Source organism: Amblyraja radiata, chromosome 8 (genome assembly GCF_010909765.2).
Source record: "Amblyraja radiata isolate CabotCenter1 chromosome 8, sAmbRad1.1.pri, whole genome shotgun sequence".
Classification (NCBI taxonomy): domain Eukaryota; kingdom Metazoa; phylum Chordata; class Chondrichthyes; order Rajiformes; family Rajidae; genus Amblyraja; species Amblyraja radiata.
In genome coordinates, this window is record NC_045963.1 from 49,026,540 (window position 1) to 49,047,383 (window position 20,844).

The following is a 20,844-nucleotide window of genomic DNA, read 5'->3' on the forward strand; positions in this document are numbered from 1 at the left end:
ATACTTTGCTCTTGCCATCACTCTGATATAAGTTCATCTTCGTCTCATCTGTCCACAAGACCTTTTTCCAGAACTGTGGTTGCTCTTTTGAGTACTTCTTGGCAAACTGTAACCTGGCCATCCTATTTTTGCTGCTAACCAGTGGTTTGTATCTTATAGTGTAGCCTCTGTATTTCTGTTCATGAAGTCTTCAGTTGACAGTGGTCATTGACAAATCCACGCCTGACTCCCGAAGAGTGTTTCTGATCTGTCGGGACAGGTGTTTGGGGATTTTTCTTTATTATAGAGAGAATTTTTCTGTCATCAGCTGTGGAGGTTTTCCTTGGCCTGCCAGTCCCTTTGCGATTAGTAAGCTCACCAGTGCTCTCTTTCTTCTTAATGATGTTCCAAACTGTTGATTTTGGTAAGCCTAAGGTTTGGCTGATGTCTCTAACAGTTTTATTCTTGTTCTCAGTCTCATAGTGGCTTCTTTGACTTTCATTGGCACAACTTTGGGCTTCATGTTGATAAACAGCAATAAAAGTTTCCAAAGGTGATGGAAAGACCAGAGGAAAGATTCGGTGCTGAGAGCTCTCTTATACCGGCATTAAGGAGGCAATTAATGAGCACCTGAGCAATTACAAATGCCTGTGAAGCCGCGTGTCCCAAACATTATGGTGCCCTGAAATGGGGGGACTATGTATAAACACTGCTGTAATTTCTACATGGTGAAAACAATATGTATAAAAATGGCCTTTATTAAAATATGACAACGTGCACTTTAATAGACATTCAGCCCAGAGACATTAGGTTAGACGAACTAGATACCAATGTCTGACTATGGGAGTGTGTAGGGGGTCACCTGAAATGAACGGAATTGGGAGTCTGCCGGGTACCACCCACTGCGCGTAGACCTGGGGGACCCCCCAAGGGACCAAAAAATGGGTACTAAATAGATGAATGAGGTACCACTTAAATCCACTACCATGGTGTGCTCACCGCCATGTCTATATCAACAACACAAACGGCAGACATTTTTCCCGCTGCAAAAGGCCTGCCAGACACCCCACAAAGCATAGATATTGTGGGTACCAGTTGAAACCAAGTTTAAATGATCTACCACAACTTGGGGAATATAAATTTGACAAAACAATTATCTGCCGCATTGGGCCTACCAGACCCCCTAGATGGACTCTTGGGCCAATATTAAAGGTACCAGCTAAAATCAGGTTTAGATGATCAATTACAGCCTAGGAAATACAATATGATCCATTCCAGAATGATAACCCATTGCCAGAACTCCCCCCCCCCCCAATAAGTCCTTGGGGCCCAAGTAGGCTAGTCTAGGTATTAAAGATATGAGCTGAACCAGGTTTATATGATCAACCACAACCTTTGGCTAGTGAATATAAAGTGACTCATGTCAAAACATTAACCACTTTATCGGCCATTTCCACAACAACCCATTTCAATGAGAAAAGAGGGACAAGAGGCTAATAGTACGTATAAACTGTTGGAGTGTCCTATTTGGCTTTCTATATATTCGGCCATTTGGCTGAATGCGGTGACAAGCTCTCCTTAGCTGCAGCCAAACAATACATCAACATTGGATTGGATGGAAGTTTTTGCAGTAAAGAATTACTGTTTACGGCTGTTTGAGGTAAGTTGTTTTACTTTGCTACATAATTATAGTTTGCTATTATAATGCAGGGATATCATGCATGATTCAGTTATAATGTTCAGTTGATAATTTACGTTAAAACCAATGCTATTGGGCAATACCATGCCCAGAGCACATGGCCTGCAGAGAGGTACAATGACTGATATGTGGTTAGGATCAAGTATCAGCAAGTGCATATAAAAGCCGTGTGTAATTTGTGCAACAAACTATGCTATATAGGCCTGTACAATTTAAGCTGGAATATTATGTTATATGATGGTGATTTATCTTAAATAGGGATGGACTTTAATTTGATAAGCTGTAAGCTGCAAGAGTCATCTCCCGTCTTTAAGAAAAACTACGGAAAGCCGTAGCAGACATCCTATAGTATGGACATAATTGCAATATAAGTAGTGATGCAGTGAGTGTATGCTTAAAATATTAAACTCAATAATGTTGTTTATTGTCAGGCTCAATTTGTGCCATTATAGGATGCTTTATCTGTGGCATGGTCAGCAAATAGTTTGAAGATACTTGTTCTGTACTTTAGATTAATTACATTCAGTATTGTGTTTAAAATTGTAAGTATGAATTTTGAAGCATTTGCAATACTTACCATATATCACAGTGGTGTAGTGGCCTGGACGAGGACAGAGAAAGGCTAGACGCCAAGCAGGTTCAAGTCCTTTAATGAAGGCATGACAAACTCTCAGATCCACCCCCGAGCAGTAACCGGAAACCAATGGGCAGTCCCCCGTCCTTGTCCCTCAAGTGCCGAGGGGGATGAGCCAAGGTGTGGCCTAATATCCAGGAACTACCACAGGACTCCCCCCAAGAACCGGAGGCACGAAACGACCAGCCCGGGTGTGCACCAAGCCCGGCACAGGAACCGGCAACCGACCAACAGGTGCAGGGGACGGAGTAGCCACTGGAGGAGGTACCCTAGACGGAGGGCGCCCCCGCAGGCGGGGCCGCCCGACCAGCAGCGGCCGATCAATGTCAACATGCGCCGGCTTCAGCCCCAATGGTCTCACGGCGACCCCACATGTCCAGGACGAATGTGGACGAGCCATGTTCCAGGACCTGGAAGGGACCCTCGTACGGCCGCTGGAGGGGTGTCCGATGAGCATCCCTGCGCAGGAAGACGAACTGGCAGTCCTCCAGAGCAGAGGGAACGTGTGGACGGAAGGACCCATGACGAGACGTGGGCACCGGCACCATCTGCCGAAGACGTTGCAGGCATCCGAAGGCTGCTCCACCTGGACCCGTGCCAGCTGGGATGAACTCCCCGGGCACCGTCAACGGGGCCCCACTTACACCAACTCGGCGGAGGAGGAGGCCAAGTCCTCTTTGGGTGCGGTGCGGATTCCCAGCAAAACACACGGCAGGGCGTCCACCCAGTCCGGATCATTGAGCCGTGCCTTTAGGGCAGCCTTGAACTGGTGGTGAAACCGCTCCATGAGACGGCTGCAGCAGCCCCACGATGTCCATGTGAATGTGGTCGAACCACTGCCGAGGGATGGCGAACCCCTACAACGGCGCACGCACATGTCGCTGCACCTTGGCGGTCTGGCAGGTGCTTGCCCAATGTCCAACCTGCTAGCGCAGCCCGTGCCACATGAAGCGGGAGGCTACGTCGCACGGATGGAGGGATGGGCAAGCCCGTGGAACACCTCGAACACCCTGCGCCGCCAGGCGACGGGGACGATAGGTCGCGGAAGTCCAGTGGAGACATTGCACAGCAGCTTTGCGACTCCAGGACCACAGACAACTTCCTCCAACTACAAGCCCGATGCCGCCGTTCCATCTGTGCGGCTGCCAGGGCGGAATAATCAATACCCTCGGCCACCTGGAGAACGGCGTGGACCGCGGGTCCCGATAAGGCGTCAGCCCTCCACTTGCCCGCCATGAAGCAGATTGAGGTGGTGCACTCCGACACGTAAGCCAACTGCCTCTGCTGCCGCACAGACCACGGGTCTGAAACCTTGGCAAACGCGAAAGTTAGCGGCTTCTGATCCGTGAAGGCTGTAAAAGGCCTCCCCTCCAGGAAGTACCGAAAGTGGCATACAGCGAGGTACAGGGCGAGGAGCTCACGGTCGAAAGCGCTGTAACGGCGCTGAGCACTGCTGAGGTGCCAACTGAAGAAGGCCAGTGGCCGCCAGCACCCGTCAACGAGCTGCTCCACCACTGCCCCGACCGCCACCTCAGAAGCGTCGACCATCAGAGCGATCGGGGCATCCTCCCGTGGGTGGACGAGCATCGTGGCCCCAGCCAGGGCCTCCTTATCATTCTCGAACGCCGCTACCGCTTCGTCGGACCACTGAATCTCCTTGCGGTGACCGGTGATTAGGTGGCAAAGCGGGCGCATGATTCCGGCTACTGCCGGCAAGAAGCGGTGATAAAATGCGACCGTCCCCACAAATTCCTGTAGACCCTTAACTGTGGTCGGAAGGGGAAACCGGCGGACAGAGTCCACCCTGGCCGGCAGAGGCACCACACCTTGTGGAGTTACGTGGTAGCCGAGGAAGTCGATGGCTGACACCCCGAAACGGTACTTGGACGAGTTGATAGCCAACCCGTAATCGCTGAGGCGCTGACACAGCTGGCGGAGGTGGATGCTGTGCTCCTGCCGCGAGCGGCTGGCCACGAGTACGTCATCCAAGTAGACGAATACAAAGTCCACGGCACACACAATCTATAAGCCGCTGGAAGTTCTGCGCGACGTACTTCAACCCGAATGGCATCCGCAAAAATTCAAACAGTCCAAACGTCGCAATAATTGCTGTTTTAGGAATATCGTCCGGGTGGACCGTAATCTGGTTGTACGCGCGCACGAGGTCCACCTTGGAGAACACCGATGCTCTGGCCAGGTGGGCATTGAAGTCCTGTATGTGCGGGACCGGGTACCTGTCGGTGATGGTCGCATCAGTCAGGTGACAGTAATCCCCACACGGGCGCCAGCCCTCACCCGCCATGGAGACCATGTTGAGCGGAGACGCCCATGGGCTATTGGAGGGATGCACAATGCCAATTTGGCGGAACTCCTGCCGAGCTAGACGGAGCTTGTCCGGCCGGTAGTCAGAATGTGGTGCTCCACCCCGTGCTTGGGGGCAGAGGAGCGGAAGTGGGGTTCAAGGATGTCTGGGAAATCCGCTAGGATGCGCGCGAAAGTCGCATCCGCGGACAAAGGGGCCATCAGGGCGTGCAACCAGATAACCAAAGCCGAGGGAGACCAGCTCCAGCGTGATGGAGTGCACCAGGCGCTGCCACTTGACATTCATGAAGAGTGAATGCGCTCGAAGGAGCGGTAAAGGGATCGGGCGGGAGCTGCTGGAGGTAGGCATGTTTAAATTAAAAACAGGGCTCGTGGTCGCCCATAAGGGCAAGTATGTCCTCCAGGAGGGCCGACAGCCGGCAGTCACCGAGGTCGTCCATACACAGAATCTGAGTTGCCCGCTCAGACTCGCTACGGCCAAACCTCCTGATGAGCAGGGCCTTAAGGCCCGCATATTTATTAGCTGCCCGGGGGGGGGGGGGGGGGGGGGGGGGGCGGGGCGGGGCGGAGGTAAGGTTTTACTCGCCTCGCAGTCGCCTGGTCAAGAGTGCCGTCACTCCCCGCAGAGCAAACTGTGCCTCTGCCTGCTGCAACCAGATATCAGGCTCTTCAGTCCACAAAGTCGGGAGCTTCAGCGTGATGGCGTGGAGGTTCTGGTCCATCACGATGCGTGATGAACGTCGGGATCACCAATGTAGTGGCCTGGACGAGGTCAGAAAAAGGCTAGACGCCAGACAGGTTCAAAAGTCCTTTAATGAAGGCATGACAAATTCTCAGATCCACCCCCAAGCAGCAACCGGAAACCAATGGGCAGTCCCTCATCCCTGTCCCACAAGTGCCGAGGGGGATGACGCAAGGAGTGCCTAATATCCAAGGACCGCCACAGTGGAACATTTGCAATATTTACTTACCTTGTATCACAGAACAAGAAGATAATTGCTACAATAATGTTCATTTTTTAGTGATTCATAAACTGATGATTTGTTATTTATGTTTGTTAGGTTTACTACCCCGAACCAAACTAATAAAAAAAATACTTCGATGACCTAGGTTTTTAAAGTTGTCTACATTCAAATGGAGGAACAAGCTTTGAAGGAGAGTATTTTTGGTCCACATTGCTCTCCCATTAAAAGCTTTTTAGTACAGTTTAGGCTAATATTATCCTGGGCAAATTACCAAACCTAGCTAGTACTAGTAGTAAGACAATGTACATGGAGGGTCCTGTAAACTGTAATGATGATTTACCATTTCATTACGCTACCGGGAAATCATAGCACGCAATGAGCTAGAAATAAATGCAAAAATGAGCATTTTGTGGCATATATATGTGATTTTTCTTAACATCTCGACCCATGCGCAACCCATTAAATTTTCCACATGGTTGTGAAGATCATATCATCTATATTAAAACATATATAAAACTTCGAAACAGTTATCAAGCTAATTTTTTACTCATTGCAAAAAATGTCCCAGCTGTTCACTTTTTGCCAATTTTGCTAATGACAACTTCTGACTGCTTACGGTGCATACTGTTTGTCTTGAAATGGCCATATCTAAGAACTGAGTAACGGTAGACCCAGTTTTCTTTTCAGAATTATTCTCAGGTAAACATATTGAAGTACAGAATATGTTACACAATTTGGAGTTAATATCTTCTGAATTTAAAGGTTGAAAGGTTTAATGTAACTATGTAACATAACAAAAGAAAATTTCCTTAGGGGTAGGGTTAAACTTTAGTTTGTTACTCTTTAATGAATCATTCCTTACACAAGTATATTAATAATAAACTTGGTAAATACATTGGGCCATATACATAGAAACATAGAAAACATAGAGAATAGGTGCAGGAGGAGGCCATTCGGCCCTTCGAGCCAGCACCGCCATTCATTGTGATCATGGCTGATCGTCCCCTATCAATAACCCGTGCATGCCTTCTCCCCATATCCCTTGACTCCACTAGCCCCTAGAGCTCTACCTAATGCCCCTGTCCCACTTGGGAAACCTGAACGGAAACCTTGGCGCCCCACCCAAGGTTTCCGTGCGGTTCCCTGAGGTTTTTGTCAGTCTCCCTACCTGCTTCCACTACCTGCAACCTCCGGCAACCACCTGCAACCTCCGGGAACCGCACGGAAACCTTGGGTGGGGCCCAAAGTCTCCAGAGGTTTCCGTTCAGGTTTTAAAGTGGGACAGGGGCATTACTCTCTCTTAAATCCATCTAGTGACTTGGCCTCCACTGCCCTCTGTGGCAGGGAATTCTATAAATTCACAACTCTCAGGGTGAAAAGGTTTTTTCTCACCTCAGTCTTAAATGACCTCCCCTTTATTCTAAGACTGTGTGTGACCCCTGGTTCTGGACTCGCCCAACATTGGGAACATTTTTCCTGCATCTGGCTTGTCCAGTCCTTTTATAATTTTATGTTTCTATAAGATCCCCCTCAAGGATGTCCTTCACCAAATTAGGAGACCAAAACTGTACACAATACTCTAGATGTGGTCTCACCAGAGCCCTATACAACTGCAGAAGAACCTCTTTACTCCGATACTGAAATCCTCTTGTTATGAAGGCCAACATTCCATTAGCTTTCTTCACTGCCTGCTGTACCTGTAAGCCAACTTTCAGTGACCGGTGTACAAGGACGCCCATGTCTCGCTGCACCTCCCCCTTACCTAACCTAACCCCATTGAAATAATAATCTGCCCCCTTGTTTTTGCCGCCAAAGTGGATAACCTCACATTTATCTATATTATACTGCATCTGCCACGCATCTGCCCATACACTCAACCTGTCCAGGTCACCCTGCAATCTCCTAACATCCTCTTCACAGTTCACACTGCCTCCCAGCTTTGTGTCATCCGCAAACTTGCTAGTGTTGCTCCTAATTCCCTCTTACAAATCATTAATATATATGGTAAACAGTTGCGGCCCCAACACCGAGCCTTGCGGCACTCCACTCGCCACTGCCTGCCATTATGAAAATGAGCTTGGGACCAAAATGTCAATTTTGAACCACGTTTGCCATTGGGCTAAATATTTGCTTTAAATGATCTATCACATCTTGGGGAATACAAAATGACCGATGCCAGATCAATTATCTGCTGCCTTGTGCCCCCCCCCCCCCCCCCTCCCCCCTCCCTCCCCCCCAGTTGTGCAATTAAGGGACTATTTGGGGAGTCTGGTAGGACCAAGGCAATGGATTATTAATCTGGCATGGGTGATTTTTTATTTCCTAGGCTGTGATTGATCATCTAAACCTGGTTTTAGCTGGTACCTTTAATTTCTAGGCTAGCCTAGATGGGCCCAAGGATCCATTTAGGGGGTCTGGTAGATCCAAGGCAGTGGATAATTGTTCTGACATAGATCATTTTATATCCCCCAAGGTGTGATAAATCATTTAAACTTGGTTTTAGCTGGTACCCACAATATCTAGGCTAGCCTAGTTGGTCAGCAGGGTCTAGGGTGTCCATTTTTGGGGTGTCTGGTACCTGTAGTGCAGCGGACTATTTGTCTGGCATAACCCATTTTGTACTCTATGAACTCAACTTTTGGCATTATTTTTGAGTGGTACCTTGCTCGTCTATATGCTAGCCCATTTTTTAGGCCCTTTGTGGGGGGTCTGGCAGGCCTTTTGCAGCGGGAAAAATATCTGCCGTTTGTATTGTTGATATAGACAATAAGTGCAGAAGGCCATTCGGCCCTTCGAGCCAGCACCGCAATTCAATGTGATCATGGCCGATATAGGCGTGGCAGTGAGCACACCATGGTAGTGGATTTAAGTGGTACCTCACTCATCTATTTAGCACCCATTTTTTGGTCTCTTGGGGGGTCCCCTAGGTCTACACGCAGTGGGTGGTACCCGGCAGACTCCCAATTCCATTCATTTCAGGTGACCCCCTACACACTCCCATAGTCAGACATTGGTACCCAGTTCGTCTAACCTAATGTCTCTGGGCTGAAGGTCTATAACCACATGTGATTTTTTCTATTACAAATCTCAAATTGTGGAGTACAGAGGCAAATAAATAAATGATGGGTCTTTGTACCAAACATTATAGAGGGCACTGTATCTTTAATAACAAAGAAGAGGGAAACTATATGAAATTTAATGTTAATGGGCAAAAATGCTGCCATTGATCAGTCATTTTTGATGATGTCAAACCAGACAGAAATATCTGCACTGGGACAGTGCATCTCGAGGAAATTAGATAATGGAATTCACTGTCTAAAATATTAATTTAAAGATCTCTTTAGTAGTAGTGCAGCTACAAGACATAATTACAATTCGATTTAAAAGCTTTTTCACTGGTAAGATCGGAAAGAACCCTAGGATAATCCCTTAACTATCACTGTGGTGTAGCGATGTAGCAATGTTCAAATGCACAGCTTCACTGTTGTGAAATTATCCCTCCTCTTTCAAAATAAACCTTCCAGTTTCTCCAGCATATTGTGCTAATTCCTTTGACGTGTTAATCCACTGAATTGGCTTAGTGGGAGAAATTTGGTGTTGGTTTTCCAGTTAGTCTTCAATGAAGTTGTAACAAAAAGCCTGTGCAGATATTGTAATGTTAACTATATAATAACATGCAAGAAAATTAGTTGTTATAATTATCAGGATGAATAAGCCTATTCATAGATAACTTAATCATCATGCAGTGTAAATAGGGAGAATTCAGCACACTTGCAGCAGTAGTACTATGTGGCATGGCATCAACAAGAAGTAATTGTGCATTCCCTGAATGTAAAGAAAAACATTTGATTCGAGCTCTGGTCCTGCATATAAATTTTCATTTCCCTAGCTGTTGACCTAGGTTTTTCAGAACATTAAAGGGAATGAATCTGGCGACGCAAATGATATGTGTAAGAAGGAACTGCAGATGCTGGTTTAAACCGAAGATAGACACAAAAAGCTGGAGTAACTCAGCCGGACAGGCAGCATCTCTGGAGAGAAGTAATGGGTGACATTTTGGGTTGAGACCCTTCTTGACGCAAATGGCATGTGGGAGCTGTACATTCTAAAAGTTAATTGTGCTGCAATATTAAATGGGAGCTGAAGCAATAAGAATACTGGATAAAACCAAGATCAAAAATGCTTGGTTATATTTCAAACACCTGCTCTCATTATTAATCAGTTGGAAGCAATATTTTAAAGTGCATCTCTGACAGCCTGCAGTCAAATAATAGGACAGAACAAACTCCCCTGGGACTAGATCACTTTTATAGCCATGACATTTTTAATTAAGACTCCCCCCCTCCGCCCATATCCCCATCTGCAGGAACAGTTCTGTCTCTGGATAACGTTCCACAAGATGCTACAATATAGCCATGCTTTCCATAATGCAGATTGATAAATCAAACCTCTGTAAATTTGCTCCTCAATAACAATTATTCCACAAACAAATTAAATAAGGATTGCATTAAAAAAAATTGTTGGGTCATATTTTTTTTTAAATTATGATAATGCTAAATTTATTCCTCCACTAATCTCGGCATTACTCACCGTTCCTGGCATATGGCTTTTCTCTTGCTTTCCATTTTGTGGGCTTCCATTCTTCTGTTTCTTTTTTTTCTTCATTGTTTCCTTGTGTTCTTTCTGTTTGTTTTGAACTTCGATAAGGATGGAGATAAAGCTGTTTTTCACCTCCTTTTCAAACTCAAGCTCATCACGCAAGGCTAGCTGTTGGATCAACTCCTCTGAAAAGTCTTTTATTGCATTCTCAATTTCCTCCAAAAGTTCGTTTAATTCAGCCATAGGCAATCGCTTCACACCTGAAAATATGTTGATCAGAACAGCTGAGGGATCAAATGGAATGTGCTATAAACAAGAAATTTGCTGACAGTTTCTGAAATCTAATATTTTAACATTTTGTGTATCAATAAATGACAAATCTGTTTCTGTATTACCCAAATAATTTGTTGGGAAAATAAATTGTTGCAATCACAACTGAAAGCAAGGAAAAGATTCAAATTTTCTTTGGCATACTTATTTAAATATAAACTCCATTTTCTCAGAACATGCTTATCAGATGATTTTCAATTAACTGGCCAGCCACAAATAAAATGATATTTATCCTCCGCGTCCACAAATATTTCTTTAACAGTTACAAATCATATTGCTACTCAAGCAAAATGCACATCCTCAATTTCCCTGTGCAGTATTTTTTCATTTCATTTCAACTTCACAATTTGCAGCTCACTTTCCCAGCTGTTCACCAATGATTGAACCTTTTCAAACAACAGAAGATGCATGCTATGCCTTTCTCATCCTTTTCCTGGCGACACAAAATTGTACTTCAAGGGTGCCATTCATTATTTCTGTATTAAGTATAACTGAAGACATCCTTTCTTTATTCAACTCATATGAATCATCACAATGTCTATCATCAAAAACTCCTTATCTTCCTTTCTGCTAAATCTTAAGTACTAACTCAATTGCCCATGCCTTTAAAGAGGTTCAAGGTGATTAAAAGCCAACATAGTTTCTCTGCCCATTCTCTGAAAATGGTTGGAAAATCTTAGGCCTTGATATCTTAAACAACACAATTTAGTAATGGCTGAAAAAAAAAATGCCATTCATCGATTAAATATAGAAGTTTGCACATTGTTTTAGGCAATCACGCAAAACTCTCACAATGTTTGTGTTAACTCTGCTTTTGTTAAAATGTTGTTTAAAGCCCTGTCCCACGGTATGAGTTCATTCCAAGAGCTCTCCCGAGTTTGCCCTGATTCGAACTCGGAGATTTACGGTAATGGCCACTCGTCGGTACTCGGGGCTCTCGTGGACATTTTTCAACATGTTGAAAAATCTTCATGAGTCTTCCGGTGCTTACCTGCCGTTAGCTAGTCTTCCCGAGTACCTGCCGTTAGCGTTACAAGCCGCTAAGAGACGTCCCCGAGCTCCGACGTACCCGCTACATTCATTCTCCGTGCTTACCACGAGTTTGATTTTTTTTTAACTCGGGAGAGCTCTTGGAATGAACTCGTACCGTGGGACAGGGCTTTAACTAAGATGAGTGGGATTGAACACTGTGTTGTGTTTGAAGAATGGCTCAGAGAGAGTGCTACCCATTTCCTCACGGCTGTACATACAGTGCCCTCCATAATGTTTGGGACATAGACCCATCATTTATTTATTTGCCTCTGTACTCCACAATTTGAGATTTGTAATAGAAGAAAAAAAATCACACGTAGTTAAAGTGCACATTGTCAGATTTTATTAAAGGCCATTTTGGGACATTTTGGTTTCACCATGTAGAAATTACAGCAGTGTTTATACATAGCCCCCCCCCCCATTTCAGGGCACCATAATGTTTGGGACACAGCGATGTCATGTAAATGAAATAAGTCATGCTTAGTATTTTGTTGCAAATCCTTTGCATGCAATGACTGCTTGAAGTCTGCGAATCATGGACATCACCAGTTGCTGGGTGTCTTCCATGATGATGCTCTGCCAGGCCTGTATTGCAGTCATCTTTAGCTTATGCTTATTTTAGGGGCTAGTCCCTTTCATTTTTCTCTTCAGCATATAAAAGGCATGCTCAATTGGGTTCAGAACGGGTGATTGACTTGGCCACTCAAGAATTGACCAACTTCTACCTTTGAAAAACTCCTTTGTTGCTTTAGCAGTATGTTTGGGATCATTGTCTTGATGTAGAATGAACCGCCGGCCAATGAGTTCTGAGGCATTTGTTTGAACTTGAGCAGATAGGATGCGTCTATACATTTCAGAATTCATTATGCTACTACAATCAGTAGTTGTATCATCAGTGAAGATAAGTGAGCCAGTACCTTCAGTAGCTATACATGCCCAGGTCATAACACTCCCACCATCATGTTTCACAGATGAAGTGGTATGCTTTGGTTCTTGGGCATTTCCTTCTCTTCTCCATACTTTGCTCTTGCCATCACTCTGATATGTTAATATTCATCTCATCTGTCCACAAGACCTTTTTCCTGAACTGTGGTTGCTCTTTTAAGTACTTCTTGGCAAACTGTAACCGGGCCATCCTATTTTTGCAGCTACCCAGTGGTTTGCACCTTGCAGTATTGCCGCTGTGTTTCTGTTCATGAAGTCTTCAGCGGACAGTGGTCACTGACAAATCCACACCTGACTCCTGAAGAGTGTTTCTGATCTGTGTTTGGGGATTTTTCTTTATTTCTTTATTATAGACAGAATTCTTCTGTCATCAGCTGTGGAGGTCTTCCTTGGCCTGCCAGCCCCTTTACGATTAGTAAGCTCACCAGTGCTCTCTTTCTTCTTAATGATGTTTCAAACAGTTGATTTTGGTAAGCCTGTTTGGCTGAAGTCTCTATGGGGGGGGGGGGAGAACTACATATAAACACAGCTGTAATTTCTACATGGTGAAATCAAAATGTATAAAAATGACCTTTAATAAAATCTGACAATGTGCACTTTAACCACATGTGATTTTTTCTATTACATATCTCAAATTGTGGAGTACAGAGGCAAATAAATAAATGATGGGTCTTGGTCCCAAACATTATGGAGGGCATTGTAGGCAATGAAACAACCTGGAGTCATATATCGCTATGATCCATAGTAAATTTACTGCATCTGTGAAGTTCTGAATGGAGCTCATGTGTAACTCATTTCAATTGTAACAATCTGTTATAATGGCATTATATTTATAATCTTTCATTTAATGTGATGACAGAAACATACCCGATTTGCTTCAGAATAAATGATTGGGTAGGATCTGTCTGTGAAATGATTCAAAGCATTTGGTCAAATCTCCCTAATATAGAGCTGTAGCACAGAGCAGCAGATGTAATAATCTGGCAGCCCTGGGCCAAAATTACCCTTCTTGTCTCTGATGTACTGTGCAATAGTCACCAAACTTCAAAAGGCATTCATCATGTGAAGTGCTCTGACACTTTTCAATACAATATCATGCTGCAAAAATGCATTCTAAAACCAAACCAGACCTTGTTTGTATTTCATTCTTCCATTGCAAATCTTCTGCCATAATTAATACCCAACAAAGTGAAATTTACTTTCAAATGTTGCATATGTGCCAGAAAGTCATTATTCACTTCCACTGACATGCTGCAGAAACCAGGAAAAATTCAATTCCTTCGTCAAAGATTAATGTCTGACAATCATCATAAAACCACAGCTCCCTTCCCAGATTTTAGATGTGGGATGGAAGTTACTGATATACAAACAGTGAAATGAACTAAGCACTAAATCACAACTTTGCATAAATGTGCAACAGCTCTTCGAATCTAAGCACTTCTTCAAACTTTCTGCAGCAGCTTTATGACTTTGTGCATCTTTGTTAGATGACATTCAATGCCTTGGGTGGCTCCAAGTGCGACCAGAACTCAGATCCCTGGATCATTTCAAAGTGGCTTCTCGATCAATAAAGTTATTCTACATCTTTGCCCATTCACTTCACCTCTTAACATCTTTGTTACTGCATGCTTCCATCCACACAGTTCACAACATTGCTTTCCTTTATAATTGAAAAGCCTGACACATGATACCAAGAAAGTAAATTATTCCCTCTCATGACTCTGGGGCCCAGCTCTATTTTTGAAATCCATCAGAACTCTTCATGCATGTGTGTTATTTTTAGGTTAATTTGTAAATATATGTTTACACTTCTTCCTAAGCTTGGCCTCTTGGCTTGGGAAATAATGCAACATTCCATTGAAAGAAAATCTGTAACATAGTCCAGATCTCTTTCTGCAGACTAACCCCTCTTTTATATGCTGAAATGGCACATAATATGCATACCCAGCTAAGCTGACACCACACATAAAATGGCCGAAGAAAATTGATTATTGGCACCGTTTATGTTCATTAACTGTGTTAAAGGTTCCACACATTTCTGATGCATTTGATGGAAGTGGCATTTCTTGGCTTACTTATTTACTTAGAAAGAGAATGTTTTAAAAGGCCAATGAGCATGAAAGTTAACAAATATCTCAACAAATAAAAGTTTACTTAAATGTTGGCTCTGGTGAAAAACCAATGGGTCGCTTTTAAAATCCATTTAGCTGTATGTAATGTAAAATGAACTGAAGCACTAACTGATACTCCACAATCAGTTTTAATGCTCAACAAAAAATATATAGCTTTCTCACGTAAATATATGGGGAACAGTTGTTTTTTTAACATAAGCAATGAATATTTCTTCTCGCAAGAGTGGCTTTCTCTGGTATAATACAAGAAAAATTGCCATCAAACTAGCAACAGCATTTAGCATAGAATTACAACTATAACAGGTTGTATTCCAATGCAGCAACTGTATTTGACTTCATTCTGACAAGAGCTATCAATAAGAGCCAATGAATGGCACATTTAAAGAACATTTGAATGCACTTCATGCAGCAATGAAATTATAAGTTTACCAAAACTTGTGATAACATTTATTGAAAGGGTTTGGAGCCATGTGCTCAGTACTGATAAGTACTGCAATCTTGTACAATCCCTATCCAATTTGAATGCGAAGATCAGTTATCATTTTTGTTTTCATTTGCTTGCCTTTTGAATAAAAGCAAATGCTGGTGTCAAGCCAGTCAACCATTGATAATTTAGAAAACCATATATCAAACTCCAGAAGATACACAAAACATTTAAGACAGAAATTTCTAAAATTCTATTCGGGAATATTTTTAGGGATATCTGCGAGGGATACCTACAAATATTTAGTAAATTATCTAAAATAATATTTAGGAGGCAGAACTTTGAGATAAATTAACTGTTTAAAAGTATTTCAATTTAATGAAATCCTAAACTAGGTTTAGAATACTTAAACATCTGAAACAAAACTGTATTTCAGTTTTCATGGCATTAAGGAGTTGTTTAAGGAATGCAAATATGAGAAGCTAGCCAACTGTCCAAACAAAATTATCATCAAAAAGATTCTATTTGAACAGAAATCTAATTGTAGCCATCCATCCTTCAGACACAAACTACACCTAGAGTGGGATTTGCATCATTTTAATTTAATGTAATTTTGCTTATAGTGATAATAATGTGGCGGGTAAAGGGTGGTGGGCTAGGAGAAGTGGTGGGAGAGGAAAATAACTGAGAATGATTTCAGCAGGGATTTTTATGACCAAATTTCATTTTCTCAGACTTTTCTGGCTCATACATCAAAGTAAAATTCTTCATCACACTGCAGATTCATATTTAGAAGTATTTTTATTTTATGAGTACATTTTGGAGGTGACCTTATAAAGGTTTCTGGTCATTCTTTTTCCCAGGCTAGGGGTGAATTTAAAACTAGAGGGCATAGATTAAGGGTGATTAACCGTATTCAAAATGTTAATTATTCTTCGAGAAGCAGTACCTTCTGATATGAATGTTAAATTGACCTATTATTACTTTTATTTATTTGTTTTGTTCCCACAACTAAATTTAAAGTAGTATTCCATATTTAATTTCTTCTATCCCTTGGCTATCTTATTGTGCTCCATAAGTTTCATTATTCACTTCCTTGTTAATTTCATTATTCATTTCTCCCTGTGTACCAATTGCATCACAGGTCACATTGATGTAAATTCCTCACTGACCACGGCACAATCTAGTTTGAGGTTAAGGGAGGAGAGCGTTGTTGGCAGAGTGCTAACGACTTATGTGGACAACTGACTGGAATATTCAAGGATATCTTCAACCTCTCGCTTCTGAGTCTGAGGATCCCACCTGCATCAAAAGGGCATCTATCTACCAAGAAGAGCATGGTGACCTGCCTCAATGACAATTATCCTGTAGCAGTTACAACTACCGCAATAATGTGTTTAGAGAGGTTAGTTATGCGAGTGAATCAACAACTGTCTCAAATGAACTGGATCCGCATCAATTATTTATTGCACCAATAGGTCAACAGCAGATTGCTGGCTCCCTACTCTGCTCAGGCTATTTGGATAAAAGAAACACATATCAGGCTGCGGTACATAGACTACACATTGGCGTTCAACATATTCATCCCCTCCAAAATCATTACCAAACTCCAAGACCTTGGCCTTTGTGCCTCCGTTTGCAACTGGATCCTTAGTGTAGACCAAAATCAGAGCGGATCAGTAACAACATCTCCTCACTGACCATCAATAAAGGTGCATTGCAAGGCTCTGTTCTCAGCTTCCTGCTCTGCTCTCTTTATGCCCATGACCGTGCCGCTAAGCACAACTCGAAAGCCTTCTGCTGTTGGCCAAAACGGGAGGTCTGCATGCAGGAGATAGAAGACCTGCATGAATGGTGCCGCAACACCTTTCACTCAACATCAACAAAACCAAGGAACTTATCATTAACTTCAGTAAAGGGAAGTCAGGAGACCGTAAGCCAGTTTTCATTGGAGGGGTTGGAGAGAGTTAGCAGCTTCCTGGCACATAGATGTAATCATGAAGATGATGCGGCAGCACCTCTAATATCTAAGATGTTTAAAGAGATTTGGCATATCACTGAATACTACATATCAGGATGAGTGTAGACGGTATCCTGACTGGTTGCATCCAGGGACTGCAGAGATTGGTGAATGTGAGCAGTCCAACATGGGCACAGCCTCCCTACCATGAAAAGCATCCTACATAAAGTTTCACCTCAAGAACGCAGCATCTATCATCAAGGATCTCCACCATCTAACCATATAACAATTACAGCACGGAAACAGGTCATCTCGGCCCTACAAGTCCGTGCCGAACAACTTTTTACCCTTAGTCCCACCTGCCTGCACTCATACCATAACCCTCCATTCCCTTCTCATCCATATGCCTATCCAATTTATTTTTAAATTATACCAACGAACCTGCCTCCACCACTTCCACTGGAAGCTCATTCCACACCGCTACCACTCTCTGAGTAAAGAAGTTCCCCCTCATGTTACCCCTAAACTTCTGTCCCTTCATTCTGAAGTCATGTCCTCCTGTTTGAATCTTCCCTATTCTCAAAGGGAAAAGCTGGTCCACATCAACTCTGTCTATCCCTCTCATCATTTTAAAGACCTCTATCAAGTCCCCCCTTAACCTTCTGCGCTCCAGAGAATAAAGACCTAACTTATTCAACCTTTCTCTGTAACTTAGTTGTTGAAACCCAGGCAACATTCTAGTAAATCTCCTCTGTACTCTCTCTATTTTGTTGACATCCTTCCTATAATTGGGCGACCAAAATTGTACACCATACTCCAGATTTGGTCTCACCAATGCCTTGTACAATTTTAACATTACATCCCAGCTTCTATACTCAATGCTCTGATTTATAAAGGCTAGCATACCAAAAGCTTTCTTTACCACCCTATCTATATGAGATTCCACCTTCAAGGAACTATGCACGGTTATTCCCAGATCCCTCTGTTCAACTGTATTCTTCAATTCCCTACCATTTACCATGTACGTCCTATTTTGATTTGTCCTGCCAAGGTGTAGCACCTCACATTTATCAGCATTAAACTCCATCTGCCATCTTTCAGCCCATTCTTCCAATTGGCCTAAATCACTCTGTAGACTTTGGAAATCCTCTTCATTATCCACAACACCCCCTATCTTGGTATCATCTGCATACTTACTATTCCAATTTACCACACCTTCATCCAGATCATTGATGTACATGACAAACAACAAAGGACCCAACACCGATCCCTGAGGCACCCCACTAGTCACCTGCCTCCAACCCGACAAACAACCATCCACCATTACCCTCTGGCTTCTCCCATTCAGCCACTGTTGTATCCATCTTGCTACTCCTGCATTTATACCCAACAGTTGAACCTTCTTAACCAACCTCCCATGAGGAACCTTGTCAAAGGCCTTACTAAAGTCCATATAGACAACATCCACTGCTTTACCCTCGTCAATTTCCCTAGTAACCTCTTCAAAAAATTCAAGAAGATTAGTCAAACATGACCTTCCAGGCACAAATCCATGCTGACTGTTCCTAATCAGACCCTGTTTATCCAGATGCTTATATATGTTATCTCTAAGTATCTTTTCCATTAATTTGCCCACCACTGAAGTCAAACTAACAGGCCTATAATTGCTAGGTTTACTCTTAGAACCCTTTTTAAACAATGGAACAACATGCGCAGTACGCCAATCCTCGGGGACTATTCCCGTTTCTAATGACATTTGAAATATTTCTGTCATAGCCCCGGCTATTTCTACACTAACTTCCCTCAATGTCCTAGGGAATATCCTGTCAGGACCTGGAGACTTATCCACTTTTATATTTTTCAAAAGTGTCAGTACTTCTTTTACTTTGAAACTCATAGTATCCATAGCTACTCTACTAATTTCCCTTACCTCACATAATTCAATATCCTTCTCCTTGGTGAATACCGAAGAAAATAAATTGTTCAATATCTCCCCCATCTCTTTTGGCTCTGCAGAAAGCTGTCCACTCTGTCTCTCCAATGGACCAATTTTATCCCTCGTTATCCTTTTACTATTAATATAGCTGTAGAAACCCTTTGGATTTACTTTCACCTTACTTGCCAAAGCAATCTCATGTCTTCTTTTAGCTTTTCTAATTTATTTCTTAAGATTCTTTTTACATTCCTTATACTCCTCAAGCACCTCATTTACTCCATGCTGCCTATAATTATTGTAGATCTCCCTCTTTTTCCGAACAAGATGTCCAATTTCCCTTGAAAACCAGGGCTCTTTCCAATTTTTACTGTTTCCTTTCAACCGAACAGGAACATAAAGATTCTGTACTCTTAAAATTTCCCCTTTAAATGTCCTCCATTTCTCTTCTACATCCTTCCCATAAAACAAAATGTCCCAGTTCACTCCTTTTAAATCATTTCGCATCTCATCAAAGTTAGCCTTTCTCCAATCAAAAATCTCAACCCTAGGTCCAGTTCTGACCCTCTCCATAATTATATTGAAACTAATGGTATTGTGATCACTGGACCCGAAGTGCTCCCCAACGCATACCTCCGCCACCTGTCCCGTCTCATTTCCTAACAGGAGGTCCAACACTGCCCCTCCTCTAGTAGGTACCTCTATGTATTGCTGCAAAAAACTATCCTGCACACATTTTACAAACTCCAAACCATCCAGCCCATTTACCGAATGTGTTTCCCAGTCTATGTGTGGAAAGTTGAAATCTCCCACAATCACTACTTTGTGCTTACTACTAATATCTGCTATCTCCTTACATATTTGCTCTTCCAATTCTCGATCCCCATTTGGCGGTCTATAATACACCCCTATAAGTGTTGCTACACCTTTCCCACTTCTCAGTTCCACCCAAATAGCCTCCCTAGATGAGCCCTCCAATCTATCCTGCCAAAGCACTGCTGTAATATCTTCCCAGACTAGCAAAGCAACACCTCCACCTCTTGCCCCTCCAATTCTATCACACCTGAAGCAACGAAATCCTGGAATATTTAGTTTCCAATCACAGCCCTCCCTCAACCATGTTTCACTGATCGCCACAACATCATACTTCCAGGTGTCTATCCAGACTCTAAGCTCATCCACCTTTCTTACAATGCTCCTAGCATTAAAATATGCACATTTAAGAAACCCCCCGCCTCTTATTCTCTGTTTATTTCCTTTTTTTTCTTTCTCCTCTTATGTCCGAGTGCTTCCCTTTTCTGCTTCCTGCCTCCCATTCTGTCTACTAGCTTTCTCTATTTGAGTCCCTCGCCCCAACCATTCTAGTTTAAAGTCTCCCCAGTAGCCTTTGCAAATTTCCCCGCCAGGATATTGGTCCCCCTCGGGTTCAAGTGCAACCCATCCTTTCTGTACAGGTCCCACCTTCCCCAAAAGAAGTCCCAATGATCCAGAAACTTGAATCCCTGCCCTCTGCACCAGTCTTTCAGCCACGCATTTATCCTCCACCTCGCTCCATTCCTACTCTCACTATCGCGTGGCACAGGCAGTAATCCTGAGATTGTTACCTTTTTGGTCCTTTTCCTTAACTCTCCTCCCAACTCCCTAAATCCTCCCTTCAGGACCTCTTCCCTTTTTTTACCTATGTCATTGGTACCTATATGTACCACGACCTCAGGCTCCTCTCCCTCTGATTTCAGGATATCTTGGACGCGTTGAGACACGTCCGAGACCTTGGCACCAGGGAGGCAGACCACCATCCTGGTCTCCCGACTGCGTCCACAGAATCGCCTATCCGACCCCCTAACAATAGAGTCCCCAATTACTATTGCCCTCTTCTTTTTGTCCCTACCT

At 43.4% G+C, this 20,844-nt stretch overlaps 1 protein-coding gene across 5 annotated transcripts in view; it reads right to left on the reverse strand.

Annotated features, from left to right (window-relative positions):
* The window catches only part of fez2 (fasciculation and elongation protein zeta 2), a 108,638-nt gene that overhangs the window by 26,327 nt on the left and 61,467 nt on the right, over positions 1 to 20,844 (reverse strand). For 3 of the 5 annotated variants that reach the window (XM_033025836.1, XM_033025837.1, XM_033025839.1), the window contains exon 5: positions 10,190 to 10,482. In XM_033025836.1, the coding sequence (XP_032881727.1) occupies positions 10,190 to 10,482 (293 nt within the window). The remainder of the gene's footprint in view (positions 1 to 10,189; positions 10,483 to 20,844) is intronic. The other 2 variants (XM_033025840.1, XM_033025838.1) reach the window with 1 other exon arrangement.